Raw genomic sequence first — 21,742 nt, 5'->3', positions numbered from 1 at the left:
AGTCCTGTTGGCTATAAACTTGGAATTTCTGGGAATTTTTGGGAATTTCTGGGAATTTTTGGGAATTTCTGGGAATTTCTAGGAATTTCTAGGTTTTTAGAACCAGAGTTGTTATGGTTGGGAATAACTAGGAATTCCCAGTCTGAATTTACCGTGAAAATTCACACCTTTATTCCTAGGAATTCCTAGGAAAAAATTCCTAGGAATTCCAAAAGCCATTTTGCAAGGGAACAGCTTTACCTTGGATGTCCATGATGTCACTATCAAAGAATTCTTTGATAAATCCTATGAGGGTCTTGTGAGGGGAATTGCTTCTGCTGTGAATTGTGGGGACTACCAGGTCAGATTGTTTAATATAGAATCAAGGATAATCAAGGCAAAGTCACCACTTGAGGATGATATTTCTAATCTCAAGCTCTGGGTGGCTGTTTATAAAAATGATCACTTTAACTTTTATAGTCCTTTGTATGTGAGAGACATGGTGTACATAAATATGGTGCAGATTTCCAAAATGGCAAAAGTCACTCTCCTTCCTTTCAAAGATGGCTTATGTGTTGAAGAAATATGCAACTTCCCCCTACCAACATCCAGAAAGAGCTGCTTGTCATACACTGATTATACTGACAAATCCAACACCTACAGCTCATTAAAGGTGGTCTTCCGCTCAGTTGGAGTGCAAACTAATTACAGATGCCCCTGTGCTACTGACTATCGAGGAGAAAGTTGTGACACAGGTTTAAACTTGTGCTACTCCAATCCTTGTGGAAACAATGGGAAGTGTGTGAGTGTAGAGGAAGGCTACTCTTGTATATGCAATCCAGGAAGAACTGGTGTAAACTGTGAGATTGACATGTCAAAGAGCAAGTGTCCTATAGACTCAAAAGCAACAGAATATCATCTAAATGCAAATCCATGCCATAGTGATGGTGGTTGTAAAAATGTTCTTGGAAGTGGGTTCACCTGTCAGTGCAAAGATCCAAGTGAAGTTGATGGGTCACTGTGCCAACTGACAATGCGCAGTTTTGAAAAAGGATCATTTGTTGCCTTTCCAGGTAAGGATTTATTTGTAGTTATGTGTACTATAAATCCTAGAATAAGCTCTTCTACTTTACTTTAGTAAGCTCCCCTTTTAAAACTTGCCACTTCTGCATGACTGCACTCTTTTTTACTGAATTTGATTGAATTTCGCACTGTATTGAGGATGGAAGAAAAACTTACAGAATTAAGACACAATGAATTTTTGAATGTTGAGGTTTTGTACAATTACTCAAAGTTTAAAGTTAAGTGCTGGTCTTGTGCAACGAATAGATTATTAATATAGGAGATGGCTTGTAATCAAACAAATTATTCACATATACCATGTTAGGGGCAGTGCATTCCAATCCAGGTGTACACTTCCACCTTGTATTGGAGGAAAGAATTTTAATTTCATGTGATTTTTTCATGTGCAGGGCGTGAAATTAACTTTTTTTTCTGATAGCTACTTGGCTCCTAAATTCTTCAAAGTGGTAGCCAATTCAAAAAAGTTGGTCGCCATTTTCAAAGACAAACAAAATCTTTCTTTACGCTGTCAGCGTTTTAGATAGATCCTCCAAAATTACGTTAGGGAAAAGATTCTTTAACGTGCTGCAAAGTGGACACTAGGATGGATGATATACAACGTTCAGGCTCATCTAAATCCAAGATGGCGTCTAGTTATCGATCGAGATGCTTGTGCTACGTTTTGGAAACAAACTTAACGAGGAAGATTGCCGCGGATTTATCTTTGCAAGTCTTTTTAATTCACTATATCTCTTGGTAAGGTTATGTTGAAACGTTCTAGTCGCCAATTTGGCGACTAACTTTCAGGATTTGGTCGCCAAAGTGAAAAATTTAGTCGCATTGGCGCCTGTATTGGGCGCAATTTCACGCCCTGATGTGTTTAACCCTTTCACTCCCAGATCTCTAAAGTAATTCTCCTTACTGTCTGCTGTACAGTTCTCATGATGTTAGTTTGGCGAATTCAGTATTGAATCAACTAACAATTGCCCAACTGATATTACTCTTTATTCTTATCACTTATCTTCTTGACATTGTATTGATATTGAAATGAGAAATTCTGTCTTGGTCACTCTTGGGAGTTTAAGGGTTTAATGCATTAGTGTTCCACCCTTCATGTAGCTCCTTCTAAAAGGTAATTTTATGTTAACCCTTTTCAGCCAAACATCAGTACCCATATTCTCTGTACTGTTCTCTGTACATTTCCTAAGTTACTGACAAGGAGACTTAATGTACAACAATCAAGAGCTTCTTCAGCTGGTGATCTTGTCCTTTATTCTTGTGTCTTAAATGTGTGATTTAGGGGTGATATTGTAATGAGAAATTAGATGGTAGTCACTCTTAGGGGTTAAAGGGTTGTTACTCAATGGCACTGTTTGTAGTTTGTTTTGGGATGATGATGATGATGATGACTTTATTTTTTCCTAGCATTGAAACAAAGATGGCGTTTGCACATACAGATGGAGTTTACCACCACTAAGCACAGTGGGCTTTTGCTCTTCAATGGACGATATGATGGAAAACATGACTTTATTGCAGTGGAAGTGTGGCAAGGACAAGTTCGGTTCAGGTTTTCACTGTTTTCCCATGAAGTGTTACATCAAATGTAAATGGTGGTGTCATTGATGGCAATTGGCATAAAGTAGAAGTGGCATTTCAGAACAGGGTAAGAATTTTTTTGGAAAAATATTTCCAATGTAAATACCATTTAATTCATGGGTGTGAATTACAATTTATTTAATCACGAACCTTCTATACTATGTGGGTCTCCTGCTCAGTTAACCCTTAAACTCCCAAGATCTGAGTATCAGTTCTCTCCTCTAGCTGTTGTACATTTTTTTAAAATTAGTTATGAGAATCTGGTGGTATCAGATCAAGATAACAACTTTGAGTATTCTCATTACCTGAGTGTGTAATGGATAAGGTTTGGATATCATTATTACATGTTAGTTACTTCTGGGAGTTGAAGGGTGAAGGAGGCAATGAGAAATTCAATTTATTTTGTGTTACAGTCTGTTAATTTTTTTTCTGGTATTTTACAATTTGCAAAGTTCTGAACTAGATGTTACTCTAAATTCATAAACTATTTTAAACTGAAACCTACTGGTGAAGTGTAAAACTACAGATTGGAGCTTTTCTAGAGCAAGATTCACGTGGTGGTTTCAATATGTTTATGAGTGTCCTGTGGTTTTGTTGCTTAAACTTTTTTATTTTTGGTGGCCATTATAACCTGTAAACAGCGGCTGTATAATTTGAGGGTAAATATGTCAACTTCAGTTGTAAAGATTCAAGGGTCACCTCTCAAACATATCTGACCACTCATGTTACCCTGATATTTGCTGGTTGCACAAGTATGTGTTAGGTTCCTCAATATCAGAAAAATGGGCAAAAATTGTTTTCTTTGTGGAATTGTTTAATGATTTGAAGAGTGCAGTTTTGGAGTGGTGTATGTTACACAATACTTTTCATTTGACATTCCTTACAATGTACAAATTCCAATCATTTAAATTGATTAGAGAGCCTTATCTCTTGGAGTTAAAAATTGTTTTTTTAAGGACCAATTTCATGAAATCACACACTCAATCTGGGTTAAATTTTGCTGCATGGAAGCCAAATCATGATAAAAATCTAAAACATGTGTTTTTTCATCAGTGATTAAACAAACCACCCAAAAGATATGATCAACTTTGGGATTATCTGCTTCTCTGTGCTAATATTTTGATAGATATTACTGGACTATTTTATAGAGCATCTCAATTAGAGTAAAACTCTTGACTTCAAGAAAGTTTTCATGAAAAACAACTCTTGCCTGTTTTTCCTCTTGATCATCCATAAAAAAAAACAAACTTGAAATTTTCATATGAAAACAACTACTACCTTCATTGATAACCTCTGAACTTAAAGAAAGTCAAAACATAAAGGAATGGAGATAAATATTTCCTTCTCAGATCAATAATCCAAAAATCGTTTTGGAAGTATCACAGCTTCTTCAGAGCAACAAGCTTTTTAAGTCTAGAAAAAAACAAACAGAACTCCTGCAGTGACAAGCAATTCAAAATTTCAACCTGGCACAGCTATGAGAAAAAACTTAGCATTGAAACATGCATGAACATGCACATGTGCCAAGATAATCTGTGTATACAAATGAACAAATTGACTACATAAAGTTAAATTCTCTATATATATTGGGGAGAATTTGAAGTTCCTTGTATTCCATTGGAATAGCTCTGAGTGGTGTGCAATGAGAATGTATGACCTATAAGTAATTCATTGTATTCTTTCAAAAGTAATTACAAGTTGAAGTATAATTTGCATTGTTTAAAAAAATGAAAAGGTCATGGGAAAATAATGGGCATAACACAACAAAAAGTCTGAACTTTTGAGAAAATACTAAAATACATTAATCCCTTTTGAATATTGTTGATACTGAATTTTTAACTTAGAGAAAAGGAAAAAAAAAGACTTTGGAATTATTTCTCTTCCAGTGTAGGCATGGCAATTGCCGATAGAAACCAAATAATTTGTGGCTGATAAGGGAGAGCCATATTCCAAAACTGCATCACTGTAGATGTAATATCTTGTTGAAATAACAATTGTGGACTATATGTTAAAGAATGTAAATGAATATATTGTCAGATAATTCTACAAATTAGCTAAAAAAATGATCTGATTTCAAATGCCTGAAGGATAACTCAATAAATATCTCATCTTTTTGCTCTTAATTCAGTAAGTAGCTTTTATGAGATGAACCCTTAACTATTAGAAGTGATTAACATGTAACTTCTCCCTGTGGTATTCATACATAATTCTGCAAACAGGTAATGAGAATACTCAGACTTATCAGTTAATGTTGTCTTCTTGATCTAACAGCAAATCCTTGTAACTACATGTAATTTAAAAGGGAATGTGTAGCAGCAAGAGGAGAGAATTAACAATCACATCTTAGGAATTAGAGGGTAAACTGCTATGTACATATATTGGAGGGATTTAAGGGTTGTGACCCTTTCATTAAGCAACACTTTCACCTTTAACCCCCTGTTACAATCCATTATCCAAAGTTATGTTGTGTTTTACTTTGCTGATCTCAGAGTGAGTCTTTGCTTTGTACTGAAAAAATTTAATTCATACAAGGATTAGTAACCCTTTTTCCAGATGTTTTTTACCCAGTAAATCATTTTTTTCTTTTTTCAGACTGGCATTATCATTGTTGACGGCTGTAAACTTGCAGTGGCAGTGAATTTTGGGACCAAAGCTGCCTCCTTCCCATGTGCCGCAGCACAGCAACTTCAAATTAAAGATGAATCTGAAAATTACAGGTACATTTTTATGTAAATGCACACCATCAGAGAGGCAGAGTGGCGAGTGCTTAGGGTGCTGGCCAGGTGCTTAGGGTGTTGGCCAGGTGCTTAGGGTGCTGGCCAGGTGCTTAGGGTGCTGGTCAGGTGCTTAGGGTGCTGGTCAGGTGCTTAGGGTGCTGGCCAGGTGCTTAGGGGACTGGCCAAGTGCTTAGGGCGCTGGACTTGTAATCCAGTGGTCCTAGGTTGTAGTTCTCCTCTCAGCTACTTACTGGATTTGTTTTCAGTTGCCCTGAGTTCCACTTGTTGGCTTTGCTCTGTTTAAAGCCAATTTGTCTGCCTTTTGTTTGTTGGGGTTTTTAAAAACTGTGTTGATTTTTATTTACTATTTTCCAATTTGTTTGAATTAGTTATTTCTTATATTTAGAAGAGAATTGAGAGTAGAGAAATATATCATATAAACTGATAATAGTGTTATTATTAATATTATTAATTATTATTATTATTATTATCATCATCATCAGAGCTTTAGTTATTTATAAGCGGGTTAATATATGCAATAATTTTAGTATAGTGGGTGACCTTTATTGTAAGATGTTTTTGACATTTTTTTAAGATCCAAGCAGTGTCAGATTACTTATGTCAAACTGCAATTGGAGCTCTCATTTCTGGGAGTCAAAGGGTCAACTGTAATCTTAAGGGCTAGAACTTCCTGATCACTGCACTTTGATCACAAGTGTACACTTTTTGCACTACTTGTCCTATACATAATTCTACTTACTTTTTAAATTCTCAAAATCATGTATGGAATGTTTTCGTGTTGGGAATAAAAAGCGAACTGCAAATAGCAACAATGTGATCTTTTTTTTTTTTTCTTTTCTAGCTCCTTGGATCTGACTGGCCCTCTTCTTCTCGGTGGGCTTGTGCAGCTACCAGTTGAATTCCCAGTCCTCTACAAACATTTTACTGGCTGCATCAGGAATGTTTACATCGATCACAAGTTCTTAGACCTCAGTCAGCCATTGTACAACAACGGAACCAGTGCTAAATGTAAAGCAATGGGCAACACGTGTGCATATAAACCTTGCGAGCGAGGCACGTATTTTAACATACTTGGTTCTCGCCGGTGTGACTGTCCCACTGGGTTTGATGGAAGTCGCTGTGAAACAGGTATTGAATTTTTTTTTTTTACGGATTTGTAAGTGATCTTTCCTCTCGCACTTACTTTAGTTTGAAGCGTTCGGAAGAGTACGGAATCTTTTGGAATCTTTTCAAATGCTTGCTATCTAAGATGCAGACAACAGTTCATGAGTTGTGCATGATAAAGGACACCTTATGAGCATTTTAATGTATGCGATTCCTTGTTATGGGAAATATATCGTCGAGTTTATCTGATTTAGTGGATCTTCAATTAATAAATGCACGTACTTAATCACCGGTATTTTCGCCTTGAATTATCGATCCATACCAGATTTTGACCCGACAATTCTGAGAAAAGAGCGAAAAATCAGTTTTACTGTACATCTGACGAAGATCTGCCGGTTTCAAAAACCCTGCAAACAATCCTCAGAGTTGAAAGATTCGCTTCCTTAACGATAAGGGCCGAGTTCCTCAAATACTGTCTTCTGTTGTGTCAGAAATTTCTGTTTCTTAACCCTTTCACTGCCAAGATATAATTGTTAATTCTCTTTACTGTCTGTCATACAACTTTTATGATGTTAGTTTTGAGAATTTATTATTAGATCAATTAATAATTCTCTAATTGATATTTTTCTTTATTCTCGTCACTTTTCTGCTTGATATTGTTTTGATATTGTAAGGAGAAATTATATCTTGGTCATTTATGGCAGGTAAAAGGTTGATGTAACTCGGGTTATTAATTTCCTAAACCCTTTACCTCCCCGATCAAATTTGTAATTCTCCTCACTGTCAACCTTACAATCCTTATAATGTTAGTTCAGAGAATTTAGCATTGGATCTACTTATTATCCCCAAATTGATGTTTTTCTTTATCTTCATCGCTTATCTGGTCGATATCGTATTAATATTATAAGGAGAAATACTTTCTTGGTCACTCGTGGGAGTTTAAGGGTTAAATTGAGGAGAAATTATCCAGGCCTCCAGTTAGCGTTGATTTTCTGGGAGTCGCATTACCCTAAAATACCCCAACTAAGGAGAACATCAATTTCTTATCACGGGTTTTTATATGGATACCATTCATACAAACTTCCTTGTTCAACAGGTGTGAAATACACTAAGAGATTCTTAGGACAGAGTTTTATGAGGGTGCCTGCCAACTCAAGGGTGAATCTTCCGTGGAGTGTTTCAATGAGATTCCGCACAGCCAAGCCTTCAGGAACTCTGCTTGAAACCTCTTTTTCGTCATCATCTTCGGTGTTAGAGGTAAGTTATGTAAATCAAGGTACATGTTTTAAAAGTCATTGACCATTCTTATACTTACGTGAACTTCATTGCTATTTCAGTTGGTTGATGGTAAACTGTCGTACAACAACAAAGGGCTGTTAGTTCTCCAATTGCCTCACATAGCCGTGAATGATACCCAGTGGCATCACATCGAGATCCTCTGGACAGATTCTTCCCTTAACATAACAATGGACTATATCTACAAAGTTTCTGCAGATGCATCCAGTGGAAAAGACCTTGGAGTTGCCAGACAGTTTTTCATGGGAGCGAGGAAGAATTCTACCAAGTCTGCAGTGTATGGTAGATTTAGAGGCTGTATACAAGGTATGCTTTTCTAAGCAAATTCCTCTAGTTAAACTGTTAGGCTTATGTTTCTGTAGCCTGTTCTAGGTATTAAATTAGAAGCAATGCACTGATTTCCCTAAGCTTGGAGGAAAAGATAGTTGTTTATGAGTATAGGTAATAACATGATTTCGAGTGCAATTTGGTGTTAATACGCTCGAGTAAATTTTTCAGTACCACAAAATTGCACGAGCTGTAGGGCGAGTGAAGTTTGTAGTCTTTGAAAAATTTATAAGTGCTTATTACACCAAATTGCAAGATAAATCGTGTTATTACTTGTTAGTAATTTACATGAAGAAACATCACAGTAAGGCAAGACAGACTAAATGTTAGGTTTGGAGCGTTAGTGTGAGTGCGTATGTGCGTGCGCACGTGCGTGTACGTGTGCGAGCAGGTGCGTACAAGCGCGTGCATGTGTGTTCGTGCGTGCTTGTTTATGTAGTAAGCGTTGGAACTGTGCTTTTGGAGTGAGCATGGTAATAGTGGATGTATGAATATTAGGCCATTTCCGACCCCTTTTTCGTGAAAATAGCTTCGTTTGCAAAATAATTTCTTTTCCTATGAGAAGTATCGTATCTGGGCTCGTTTTAAAACAGAGGCTATGGGCCTTTCGGAAATGGTCCAACTCGGTTACCCGTTTATACGAAGAGACACTAACCTCCTTCTTTCCATATCCGTAGGGGTTTTTGTCGGGAGCACTGAGATCAACATGAACTCTGGAGTCAATCACAAAACAGCATCTGGTTGTGAAGAGAAAATGGGAAGCCACTGCTCATCGAACCCTTGTCCAGACTTCAGCACGTGCCAAGAGGAATTCGACTCCTACAAATGCATATGTCCTGTAGGTTACGTTGGTAAACACTGCCTGCGCGTATGTTCTTTTAAGCCATGCCGACATGGCAAATGTGAAAGTACAAACCATGGAAAGGGATTCCGATGTGTTTGTCCTCAACAGTACACTGGTAAGTGGAATTTTTTTTTTTTCATTTTTGATCTTATTTTTTTTCATTTAAAGTTATTCCCTATCGGACACATTTCTTTGCAATTTGTGGGTACCATTTTAATGCAAACAAAGTTGTTATTAATAAAATAAATAAGTAAATAAATGGAGAATAATACATGGGCGCGCGTAGATATGGAATTTCCCTTCGAGTGTTTAACTCGATAGCTCACGAGTGAGATGTTGAGTTGAATACGAGAAGAGAAATTTCATATCTACAAGCAACTATGTATTATTTTGTTTATCATATAAACACAATAGCCTTTTACTGACAAGAAAAGTCGACTCTATTAATGAATGAAAATAAAAGGATCGACAATCCCCGAATACAAATCGTAAAGTGCGTTGGCGCACTCAAGATGAAAACATGCGTTGAATCACTACAAAAACAAACAATGGGCCTAATTTTCCATGTACAAAATTTTTAGTTATTGAATTGGTCCTTACCGACAGAAGAAATCATTCAGGTACCCGGCCAAAATCGGCCTGTGGCAAATCTTCCAGTGGTCGATTTTCGTTTTCAGCCGCGAGAAATGCCACTACCAAAACCACTAAATACGTAACTTTCGGTTTTTCTTTTGGTTTTTTTTGGTTTTCTTCCCTTTCTAGAAGAGTTTGAACGTCACTGTCTGTAAGCGTCGATACGAATATTTCGGTTTTTAAGCAGAAATAATCCGAAAATATTCTGACAAACGACCTTGGATTGAGAATGGTGAAGGCTTTGCCGTTCATTCATCAAACTGACCGAGTGGCGCGAAAGGCGTGTGACGTGTCAGCAGCTGATTGGCGATATCAAACACACGTGAAAAAATATCGTATTTTTTCACGTGTTGTTACGGCTTTTCTCAGGGATGGAAATCCTTTTATAAAATAATAGGATGTCCTGCTATTGTGGTCGGGGTTTCCGCTGGCTTAGCGAACAAGGGCTACGGAAACCAGAGATTGTAAGTCAACCTTGTATGGTCTCTGTAGAACTTTTTACTAGTTCCCGTAAACAGTTTGTTTGTACTTTTAACATTCCCAGACCAAGCAATAGATAGTGACAGTTCCCACCAATTTCGCGACATTTCACCTTTTTTTTATTACTTTTCAGCTGCTGGATGTCGACAGATGGAACAATTATCTGGACGTTTACCATTCCGATCATCATCATTGTCGCGGTAAGTAGCTTCACGAATGATCCCACTCCTGACAACACATGTCAATATTAACGACAAATCAAGAGGTAAATTTCTTGTGGTAAACTGATTATCAATTGAACTAAAAATATTTCTGAAAACATGCCAAATAACACGCCGTGACATCTCTAGGAAGCTGGTCTCATTCCCGTTCTCCTTACAACATCATCACACTACGAAGCAGGGCGGTGATGAGAAAAAAAGAAAAAATATATCAACTAAGGGATTATTACTCGATCCAATACCAAATTCTCCGAACTAACATCATTAGAATTGTCTTATTAATGAGTAGGGTTAATGTCAACCGTCCACTTTTCACCCGTTCTTCCTCATCTTGTTTTCCCATCCACCTCTCCATCTGTAGTTTCGGTGCAGACACTGTGTCGATGAACGTTGGGCCCGTTTTATTTTTTAATTCGTTTTGTGACATAGTGTTTTCCTCAATGGTATTCTTTTGCGCAGTTGACATGCATGTCGCTGTGGCAAACAAAACAAACAATTACATAGAGATAATGGTCTGAAATTGTTCATATTAACACACAAATTTTGTATTTGTGGAATGGTGCAGTATTTGTAGACCTTTACATTGATTGATTTAGTATGTCGTGTTGTTCATTGATTTTCTTTTTATCATCTTAGCTCAACACTCTCGTCTTTATCATGGCATTGTTCACTTCACTTCAAAAACAATCAAGGAAGAGACGTCGCCGGCATCACCACCATCACCATGACGACGAACAATCTAAGTTGACGTAAGATAGCACTTTTGACTGTTACATGAGCGTACCAATCGTCTCTTGCGAAAGCCTGGTTTTTACGAGCGATGCAAGCACAAACACAAGCATAACAGCTCAGAGAAGCAAGCAAGAATCAAGCGCAAGGATCAAAATTTGTCCTTTTTCTTGTGCTACTCTATGTGCTCTTCGACGTTCGTTTTAAATTGGCATAATTACCTGATGCTCGCGTTTGTGCTTGCGCTTGTGTTTGCGTCGCTGGGGAAAACCAGGCTTAAGCGTAAAAGACTATTTAACAACTTTTCACCGAAGTAGAGGTGGCTCGTGGTGGATATTTACCGAACCGTGAAGCGGCGAGATTAAATATCAACTGCTAGCTTCCTCCACTGAGGTGAATAGTTAACTACCACGCCATAGATAACGGAAGACATTATATTTATGCAGACCATGTATTCAAAACCGCTTCCCTCAACTGACCAATCTCCAACTGCTCAGTTACTGAGAAATGTTACAATACCTTAAAATGATAAAATGATAAAGTGAAATTTACCGAATCCCTCCCATGAGGTTGTGGAGTATTCCAATGATCCCCCTTTCCCTTTCCCTGCCCCCCCCCTCCATTGGAAGTCAATTTTCCATAGTCCACCTTTAAACTCTGTTAGAGACGACTGATTCGCCCTCTGTTTCCCTTTGAGACCACGTGATCCCCCTTCCCGTCCCTTCCCTCTCTGGACCCCCCTCCCCCTCCCCCCCCCCCCGGTCGATAAATAAAGACTGGTTCGTTATGATTTAAACTAGATATTCTTTATTCATTTTTCAAATGTTTTATTTATTTATCTCGGTTTTTTTTCGTCACAGTGCCGGATTACGAGCCACAGCCGGTCTTCTTCCCCTGATAGGAGTATCTTTCGCGTTCGCCATTTTGATGGTGAATGAAGATTTGGAAACCTTTCACTATGTCTTTGCTGCCAGGTTAGAGCCAGGTTAGAGCCCTGTTCTTCGTAGAGTAGTTTTTAATTTAATATGGAAAGGCAACGGAGGATTTCTCTCATCCAGTTGTTTTTGCTACTAAAACCAGGATTGCATTGCTTCTATGCCATCAGAGCATGATCGAAATTTTATTCCTCTTTCTCTCTTATTGTAAAATTGATCGCTTCTCAAAAAGTGGGTTGAAAGCTTTAAAAAAAACAGACTAAGGAAGCGTAGAGACAAATATTTAGTTCGGTACCTGAACACATATAATCGACAAGAAGCAAAATGCATGTTTCCTTTTCATTTTCATTTTCAACTCTCAAGAGATGTGAGAACTCGTCTCTAAATTAATAAATGCTGAATACCTTGAATTTGCGCCGTTGTAGTTCTCCGGTCGATGAATGTCGATCGATCAGCGACAAATTTTTGATGAGCTTGTTTCGTTCATAGGGCCTGTTTATACTAGTGTTTTATCTCCTATTGGACAAGACGGTGAGTGACATATCTATCTTTCTTATTTTTCACGATTTCAATTTGATTTAATGGACACAGAATATTAGATTCACTTTCACAATCTTGCATTATTTAAAAAACCTTCAGGTTCGGAAAGAGTTCAAGAATGTGTACATGCGCTGGAAGACTAAAGACAAGACATATGGGATGCAGAAACCCACCCAGCATTTTGTAAGAGGAATATTCACCCTCTTTACTTCTTTGTGCCCCCTTTTCTTAAATGAGACATTCTGTACAAAGCATGTTCTGTTTTTCACTTGCTCTTCTCCGCTGTTTGACCTTCTTTTCAAAAGATCAATTCATGGTCTGCCATATTTTCACCCCATCTCAGTTTTTTTAGCTATTCTTTCATCCGACCCAACCTCTCCCCCTTTAGGTATACAAGATTTATTTGAACACGCATCCACGTTCTAAGAAGCGCCCTCCCCCGAATAAGCGCCCACCACTAAGGCGCCACTTAATGTAATAAGTAATGTAATAAGTAATGAGAACGTGGTTTTAAATAAATTACAGTGATTTCTAGTCGGCTTTTATACCCTAGAGGCCGAAGAAAAGTGCCCCTGCCAAATCCCCCCTTTTTTTTTTCTTCAATGAAGACCAGATTTGTGCCCTAAGAAGCCAAGTTTTCCTTAATTAGAGTCGTCCCACGAGAAATGTGCCATTGCAATTCAATTCGGTAGGGAGAAAAGAAGAATCACCTAGAAAGTAAAGACATCAGAAGCAATCTCAACTCACAATCATACATGGAGCCAGGTCAACTGGTTTAGGGCGGAAGGGGCTGGGCATGGATTGCTGTATAGTGAAATTTGTAATTGCTTTTTTTCAAGGAGCCAATTCCTTTGAACCATTTTAAGAATGACTTATGGCTTGCAGAAACTGTACATTAAGTTTGTTTGTTTGTTTGTTTGTTTGTTTGTGTCGTCAAAGTCTTTCATTTCGCTCAGCGAAAGAATACGTTATAATGGAGTTATTCCTCATTTCTGGGAACTAATTTTTGCTTGTTTGTTCTAATTTCAGATGGAAAATCGCCAAAGGCCAAGTACCCTGATAATCCTGAACTCGGTAAGATGTCTACAAGGCGTAAACTCAAACATTTCTGTGTTTTAACTCCTTTGTAGTCAATATTTTGATGGTCACGAAACGAAGAGGAAAATAAGGGGTTATATTACTTCGTCAAACAATATTATTGTGCAACGAAACATCTGTAACTCATCTTTGGTACATTCAGTTAAAGGCTAACAATCTTGTGAGTATATATACTGCAACAGTGGGTAGCATTATAGGCGCGATCTGATTGGCTACTCAAACTCCAAATATCCCTTGCTAATCACGTCCGAGCAACGCGCGCGCGATTTGCGCCCAAAAGGATGGTAGTCGTTGCAGGAAGAAATTAGTTAATATGACCTTTAGTGCTACAGTATTTCACTGTTTTGATATATATTTGAGCAACTATTCTCCTCAGTGTGGGTGGTATTAGGTGGATATTGGCGTTGCCGTATATCCACCACTAGGCACTTCCCCTTCGGTGAATAGTTGTTAATGGCTGTTATTACAGTTCTGGACGTCATTCTTGTGGTATAGCGGTATCTGCGTGAAAATGCACGGAAACGAGGCTATCGGGCGAGAGAACATAAATACTGCATATGAAATTTTTGGTTGTCCAGGACCCACTCCAATTAGGTTCGGTGAAAAGATATCTTCGTTCAAATTTAAGCAATTTCTCTTACTCTGACTTGAGGAGGATTCGAACCTCTGACGTTGCTTAAAAGGTTCACGCTTTTTTCTCCCGAGCGAAACAGTTGGGGAAAATTACACGAACTAAATGTGGTTTCGAGCCCGCTTGGAGTTTCTAAACTCTTATTAGACAAGTGGACAGAGGTTTGGTGAACAGAAATGAGCGAAATAAGCGCGTAAGTGTGATGAAACGTCTAACTTTTACAGGGACTGACAAATCCTGTTTTTGTTTTCCTTAAATCTGTAGAGCGAGCCAGGAAAATATGGGAACAGACCGATAAGTCAGGTATCATTACTGTCTGCTATATAATTCTTTTGGTGTTAGTTCGGAGAAGTTGTCATAAGATCAAATGATATTCCCCTACCTGTCACTTTTGTGTTTTGAATTTAAGATAAGGCAGCTTCTCTCGTAGGCGAAGATTTTTTTATCTTCATCGTAAACAATTAACTTTTATATTTTGATTATAATTGATGGCGTTAATTACATTATCTATGTTACAAATTGCACCTAACTCAATGTTTCTGTCCATATTGAACGATTCTTTTCGCGGGAGTAATGAAGAAAATTGAATGAAGCAGGTTACTCCCCTGTCCGTCCGCCATATTTACTTAAGTATATATTTCCATTGATCGCCTTTTTTAATATTTTTTCCAGAGGTGAGCACCACCCAACAAGAATCATCTTCCGAAGAGGAAGACGAGCGGCCTTCATCGCCTGGTCTTCCATCTGATTCCTCCGACTCTGAAGATGACCAAGGTACAAATTGTATGGTTCTGTAGAGATATTATTTTCATCTGTCGTAAATATTTTTGTCACTTTATTTTGGCTCAGTTAGAGTTAGTATGTTTACGTATAGGACAGGTTAGAACAATTTCCAATTGATTGTCGAAATTAATCTGGATTTGGTTGGTTTTGCTTTGCTTCGGTCTATAATTGTTCTTTTAAAAAAAAAATTCGCGCCATGCTCTGAACCAATCATACGCCAAACGAAAACCAGTCATGACTTGGTCTCCCGTGCTTTCCCGCGCTTTCCCGCGCTTTCCCGCGCTTTCCCGCGCTTTCCCGCGCTTTCCCGCGCTTTCCCGCGCATTTGGTAGTTTGCCTGTTGTGAGTGCTCATAGGCTAATGACGATATAAATCTTCGTTTTGATTGGCCGTTGTGATTACTTTGGTGATGGTTTTTCTACAGTCAATTAAAGACTCTACTTTTCTACGGTCAATTAAAGACTCTAAAACCCACTTGAAATAAAATTTCCCCTCAGCAATCTGCCGCAATTGGGCAAGTGACAAAGAGTGAGTGACAGAGCATTTGAAGAAGCCAATGATTTGTATTAACACTGTTACTGAACAAAATCTATGTTTTCCAAATTACATTACTTTCTTACTTGTATATTTACCTCGGCAAATCACAGCAACCTTTTCTGCGAGTTTCCAACTTTTAACTTTCTCTCGTAGTTCCGAGTGAAAATGGATGGCCAAAAGATAACTCCAAGGAAGAAACGTCGAAAAGGTTAGAAAAATAGTTAGAAAAATACAGTCCTTCCTTCAAAGCCGTCCCCGAGATTATACAGGACAAAGGGGTGTCAGGTTCGGCTGCCACCTCCGATACGACTCCATCTGTGGACAACAGCTTGAAAAAGAAGCCTCTGAAGTCAGCTCTCAAGAAACCGAAGAATCCTATTCCTATTCCTGTCATGGAAGAGCTTAATGATGACGATGACCATGATAAATCACTCAGGTGAAGATTTAGTAACCATTAAACTCCCAAATCTAAGCTTTTACCTGATAAGTTTTATTATTCTCGTCACCTCTGATAGTCAACGCGTTAACTTTTAAACAAGACAGCACGATGGAGAGAGAACCCTAGCTCCTAACTTAAGTCTTACATTAATTTAACTAAGTGCATCTATAAATGTCAGTCTCTCGTACAGAAGTCAGCTTTTTGAAAGGTCTACGTAAAGGCCAAACTGATGTGTTTCTTGAGTGTTTTTAGCCATGTTACTCATAAACCCGGCCACCTCTCTGCAACGGCCTTTTTTGCCTCCAAGGTGGTCTTTAAGTAGAGGCAGGGGTTTAGATTAAAGCCATCTACAGCCTCCATAAAACCTCTCATCGCTGTTTAGTCCTCGAGCATGCTCTTGTGTTTGGGTTTGACCTTACGGCACAGCCGCCTAGTAAACCATCGGCAGCCGCTTACGGAAAAGTTATTGAGACCCTCTAGAAGGCTGACTGACACACCCTGATCGAACTTTAACCGCTTATATTTATGTATTTTTCTACCATAGCACTGATCGTCATCATCATCACCATCACCACAAAGACAAACATCGACACCGTCGAGACAGACCACGGTCCCGCGCGAGTTCCGCGTTGAGCGATCAGAAGGAGAAAAAACGCAGATTTAGAAAAAAGGGTTCCAAGAAGAAGGAAACGTTACAAATTGGTGGAGAAGAACAGAGTGCAGGCTGGGGACCAGCCAGTGTAAGTGTGTCGTTTGTTAACGTTCAATGAAAGTGGGAATGGTTTCTTAGTCTATGCTCGTGGCAAGACGAAAGAACGTCTTTCGTCATATCTCTGAGTTTCTCTTAACCTAGTGATCCCTAAGAGGATCTGGCATCAAATTTGTACAAGAAAACGAGAAAGAAATGAGAAAGATTCACCATCTTTCTGATTTCATTAACTCAGAGAAGGCTTTTGACATCGCTTATCAAGCAGTGTGGCGGACGCGTGTCATATATGAACTAGTATTGGACTGGCCATTATAGAGTCTCTGTGGCTCAGTGGTAGAGCATCGTAGCACGAAATCCGAAGGTCTGAGGTTCGATTCCTCGTGGAACCTGGATCATTTTCTTTATGCCACGCTCGAGAACATCTTTCTTCAGGTGATCGTAGTTATTAGCAGTTTTATCTTCTATTCCTGAAGCTATTTCAGGCTATTTTTGTCTTCTTCATTTTTCCGCGGCATGGGTTTTTTGTTTGTTTGTTTGTTTGTTTTCTTTTTGTTAACAAAATTGAATCCTGGAGTGGAAAAAAGAGTGGTAAATAAATGTTCCCTCTAGATTTTATCACTCTAAGTTTTCCCTAAATAACAAGAAATAAAAAAAAGAAAAGCGAAGGATTCATCAGAGTTCGCCAATTCGTAAAGGCTCCCTTCCTGAGATCAGACAACTGTGACGATATAAATAAAATTTGAGAAAGATGTTTTTCGTCTTGCCACGAGCGTGGGACATAGCAAAAAATTATTAGTACCCAGACCTTCGGATTCTGCGCTCCGACGCTCCACCACTGAGCCACAGAGACTCTATGGTGAGCAAGGCTCATTACCAAGTTCATATATGACACGCATTCTTGCATACTGCTAGGATCAGCCATGTTGATAATGTCATGTTTTTTAATAGAATAAGAAATATAGTAAGTTTTTGAGCGCGGACAAAGAAAAAAAATTGCGTCCCCATGAGGAGTAAATGAAAGTTGTTGAACAATCTTTTAGTTGTACAGCTTGTAATGCTGCCCACTGGTTGTTGGAAGCGTTCTGATCGTGTGTTAAACTGTGCAGTGTTGATTTTGGTGATACAACTTGAGTGTTTAATTCGATGAGACCTATTCTTAAGTGATTTCAAAAGATTCTGTTTATTTTACTCTTTATGGTAGCTCTACCCTCTAAAGACCGTTTGTGAAGCCTTGGTGCAGGAGTATTTCAATTTTCTTGTGCATTGAATAGATTATTAATATGGGATGTGACTTGAAATCAAACAAGTTAGTCACATATACTATGTTAAGAGCAATATGTTCCAATCCAGGTGCATACCTCTGCCTTGTGTCGGAGGATAGAATTTCAATTTTCATGAGGCTTTTTGTGAGTTTAAATGTATTGGTGTACCACCCTTCATGTAGCTCCTTCTAAAAGGTAATTTTATGTTAACCCTTTTCACCCAAACATCAGTACCCATATTCTCTTTACTGTTCTGTACATTTCTTAAGTTACTAACAAGGAAACTTTATACAACAATTATTCTAGTGACTTTTCGTGTTTGGAATAAAAAGCGAACTGCAAATAGCAACATTGTGATTTTTTTTTTCTGTTTTTTTTTTTTTAGCTCCTTGGATCTGACAGGCCCTCTTCTTCTCGGTGGGCTCGTGCAGCTACCAGTTAAATTCCCAGTCCTCTACAGACATTTTACTGGCTGCATCAGAAATGTTTACATCAATCACGAGTTCTTGGACCTCAGTCAGCGATTGTACAACAACGGGATCAGTGCTAAATGTAAAGCAATGGGTAACACGTGCGCATATAAACCTTGCGGGCGAGGCACGTGTTTTAACATACTTGGTTCTCGCCGGTGTGACTGCCCAACTGGGTTTGATGGAAGTCGCTGTGAAACAGGTATTGAATTTTTTTTACGGATATGTAAGTGATCTTTCCTCTCGCACTTGCTTTAGTTTGAAGCGTTGGGAAGAGTACGGAATCTTTTGGAATCTTTTCAAATGCTTGCTATCTAAGATGCAGACAACAGTTCATGAGTTGTGCATGATAAAGGACACCTTATGAGCATTTAAATGTATGCGATTCCTTGTTATGAGAAATATATCGTCGAGTTTATCTGATTTAGTGGATCTTCAATTAATAAATGCACGTACTTAATCACCGGTATTTTCGCCTTGAATTATCGATCCATACCAGATTTTGACCCGACAATTCTGAGAAAAGAGCGAAAAATCAGTTTTTCTGTACATCTGACGAAGATCTGCTGGTTTCAAAAACCCTGTGAACAATCCTCAGAGTTGAAAGATTCCCTTCCTTAACGTTAAGGGCCGAGTTCCTCAAATACTGTCTTCTGTTGTGTCAGCAATTTCTGTTTCTTAACCCTTTCACTGCCAAGATAATTCTCCTTTCTGTCTGTCATACAATTCTTATGATGTAAGTTCTGAGAATTTATTATTGGATAAACTAGTAATTCTCTAATTGATATTTTTCTTTATTCTCGTCACTTGTCTGCTCGATATTGTTTTGATATTGTAAGGAGAAATTATGTCTTGGTCATTTATGGCAGGTAAAAGGTTGATGTAACTCGGGTTAATTAATTTCCTAAACCCTTGAACTCCCCGATCAAATTTGTAATTCTCCTCACTGTCAACCATACAATTCTTACAATGTTAGTTCAGAGAATTTAATATTGGATCAACTAATTATCCCCAAATTGATGTTTTTCTTTATTCTCATCACTTACCTGGTTGATATTGTGTTTGTTTTTTTTTTGAGAGGGCACGGTAACGAATTTTGCAATCTGATTGGTTCCTAACCCGGTCAGTATTTTCCTATCTCTGCCCACGGGCCACGGTAACGCTTTCGTGAGTCGCCGAGTACATCCCAACTTTCGTTGCCATTTTTCTTAAATAAATCTTGTTTTTCCGGCTGGGCAGTGTTTTTAGGCAAACACGTCGGTCAATACCTCAAGCCGATGAATAACTTATGAATCCTCTCTTTTCTCTCACTCAAATCACTTTAGTTGACAGAAAAATATTGGTTTCAGAATGAATTTGTATAAACAATAGTGTCGTTACATTGGCTGGCAAGCGGCCTAAAACCCGTCTGCAATTAATTTTAATCGTTCACAAAAAGTACCTAGAAAGTTAAAACGTGAGGTATTTGGTTACAGTTAAACTGAACGATGGAACTTTCATTCATTTAATACCTGAATTTTCTCAAGGAATTAGTTCGCAGTTAAATAGCAAGCGAAGTTTTAATTTAAGTTCTACAACAAATAAACGCTCTCGGTGAGTCTTTCCAAGTCCGTTCATTTTGAACATTTGTACCGTAAATTGCACAACAGAAACTGAAGGAATTTTTTGAGAAAAGGCCGCATTAAATCCCTTTGTGTCTCGTTGGAGTATGCCATTCGAATTTAGTTTTTGTGAAGGAAAGACCAGATTTACACACGTCATTGCAGCAAACAAACGAACAAACTCTCAAAACTTCAAAATAAAAAAATTGAATTTACTCACAATTACTCTCCTCGACGTTTACTTAATGAACAGAGGTAAATCTTCGTACATGAATGAATCGTCGATGAGAGTGAAAAATACTTTCCGTTAGATCATTGACTGTTTTTGAAGAAAACATTGTCGTGACAGTCCTCGCCAAACTAGTTCCGTTGTTTTTCAAACGTTCTTACGCTTTCTTTTTACTTACGCGCTCTCTAATTGACAGGTGTCAGATTATGACAGATACTTGTAAAAATAATGTTTCAAAGTTTGTTTGGAAGCCTTTTAAACTATCGTTACGGAAATGAAAATATTTCGCTGAGGCATCTCTCTTGAATTTGCATCACCTCTATTTTAACTACCATTTACTCGCTCAAAAACTGTTCAGTTTATGGAAGATCTTGTCGTATTTACAGCCCTAAATCATTCGGGTTCTTCCGGAAAGAATTTCGTCAAGTTTCAAAAAAATGCTGCCCTCGGCCATACGGACCTCCCAGCCGGCAAATAACATATATATATTGTATGGAGAAATACTGTCTTGGTCACTCATGGGAGTTTAAGGGTTAAATTGGAGAGAAATTATCCAGGCCTCCCGTCAGCGTTGATTTTTTGGGAGTCGCATTACCCTAAAGGAGAACGTCAATTACCCTAAAGGAGAACGTCAATTTCTTATCAAGGGTTCTTATATGGAAACCATTCATATAAACTTCCTTGTTTCTCACGACAGAGTTTTAAGAGGGTGCCTGCCAACTCAAAGGTCAATCTTCTGTGGAGTGCTTCAATGAGATTCCGCACAGCTAAGCCTTCAGGAACTCTGCTTGAAATCTCTTTTTCGTCATCATCTTCGGTGCCGGAGGTAAGTTATGTAAATCAAGTTACATGTTTTAAAAGCCATTGAACGTTGTTATACTTACGTGAACTTCGTTTCTATTTCAGTTGGTTGATGGTAAACTGTCGTACAACTACAAAGAGCTGTTGGTTCTCCAATTGCCTTACATAGCGGTGAATGATACCCAGTGGCATCACAAGTCAGACATGAATTATCTAAAGATGTATTTGAAATGTCGTCAGAAGAATTGTAATCTATTCCATCGGTGGCGTTACAAACCCTCCAGGAAAACATAGCAAATTCTGTGTGCTGACATGGAATGACATTTTTTGTTGTAGATAGACGACGTCATCTTACACTGCCCTTATTTTAAACTGTAGAATAAGGAGTAGATGCATGGGTTGAAACATTTTCGGACGGTAAATGGCGAAATTACGCTCAAGAACTTATAGGTTTTAAACCTCATGAACTCGATGCCTTAGAACAAGGAGATCCTAGAGATTTTCCAACATTTATATCGATTTTAAGTAAAATGGTATAATTCGCTTTTTTCAAAGCGTAGATTTAAGGATTTAAGGAAGGCATACCCACAGATGAACAACTTTTCTTATTAGCTCAGGAATTAGCCAAAGAAGATCCTAAAAAAAGAGGAAGAATTTTTCACGATTTTATTTCAAAAATGAATTTGTAAATTTTTTAT

General features: G+C 38.2%; 3 protein-coding genes across 4 annotated transcripts in view; 2 read left to right on the top strand and 1 right to left on the bottom strand.

Moving 5' to 3' along the window:
• Positions 1-21,742, bottom strand: part of LOC131789391 (inactive tyrosine-protein kinase 7-like) — a 172,566-nt gene that overhangs the window by 71,377 nt on the left and 79,447 nt on the right.
• On the top strand, positions 3-12,657 carry LOC131771204 (cadherin EGF LAG seven-pass G-type receptor 1-like). Of its 2 annotated transcripts, none has more exons than XM_066174593.1 (12): positions 3-1,052; positions 2,467-2,704; positions 5,230-5,354; positions 6,217-6,503; positions 7,576-7,736; positions 7,817-8,081; positions 8,780-9,061; positions 10,193-10,259; positions 10,917-11,029; positions 11,870-11,983; positions 12,434-12,475; positions 12,584-12,657. In XM_066174593.1, the coding sequence occupies exons 4-9, from the start codon at positions 6,392-6,394 to the stop codon at positions 11,026-11,028; spliced, it is 999 nt and encodes a 332-aa protein (XP_066030690.1). In that variant the 5' UTR covers positions 3-1,052; positions 2,467-2,704; positions 5,230-5,354; positions 6,217-6,391; the 3' UTR covers position 11,029; positions 11,870-11,983; positions 12,434-12,475; positions 12,584-12,657. The 2 variants fall into 2 exon arrangements, with proteins under 2 accessions (XP_066030690.1, XP_066030691.1); XM_066174594.1 differs by lacking the exon at positions 3-1,052 and adding an exon at positions 1,697-1,797.
• LOC136284362 (uncharacterized) overlaps positions 13,509-21,742 on the top strand; it is an 8,401-nt gene continuing 167 nt past the window's right edge. Inside the window, exons 1-8 of the mRNA XM_066174597.1 lie at positions 13,509-13,558; positions 14,478-14,516; positions 14,886-14,987; positions 15,687-15,969; positions 16,517-16,712; positions 18,329-18,615; positions 20,941-21,069; positions 21,150-21,742. The exon at positions 21,150-21,742 is cut by the window's right edge and continues 167 nt beyond it. Of these exons, the coding sequence (XP_066030694.1) occupies positions 18,427-18,615; positions 20,941-21,069; positions 21,150-21,338 (507 nt within the window). The 5' untranslated portion in view covers positions 13,509-13,558; positions 14,478-14,516; positions 14,886-14,987; ... (1 more) ...; positions 16,517-16,712; positions 18,329-18,426 and the 3' untranslated portion in view covers positions 21,339-21,742. The remainder of the gene's footprint in view (positions 13,559-14,477; positions 14,517-14,885; positions 14,988-15,686; positions 15,970-16,516; positions 16,713-18,328; positions 18,616-20,940; positions 21,070-21,149) is intronic.

This window comes from Pocillopora verrucosa, chromosome 11, assembly GCF_036669915.1.
Source record: "Pocillopora verrucosa isolate sample1 chromosome 11, ASM3666991v2, whole genome shotgun sequence".
In the NCBI taxonomy this organism is placed as follows: domain Eukaryota; kingdom Metazoa; phylum Cnidaria; class Anthozoa; order Scleractinia; family Pocilloporidae; genus Pocillopora; species Pocillopora verrucosa.
This window is presented reverse-complemented; position numbering and strand designations above follow the sequence as displayed.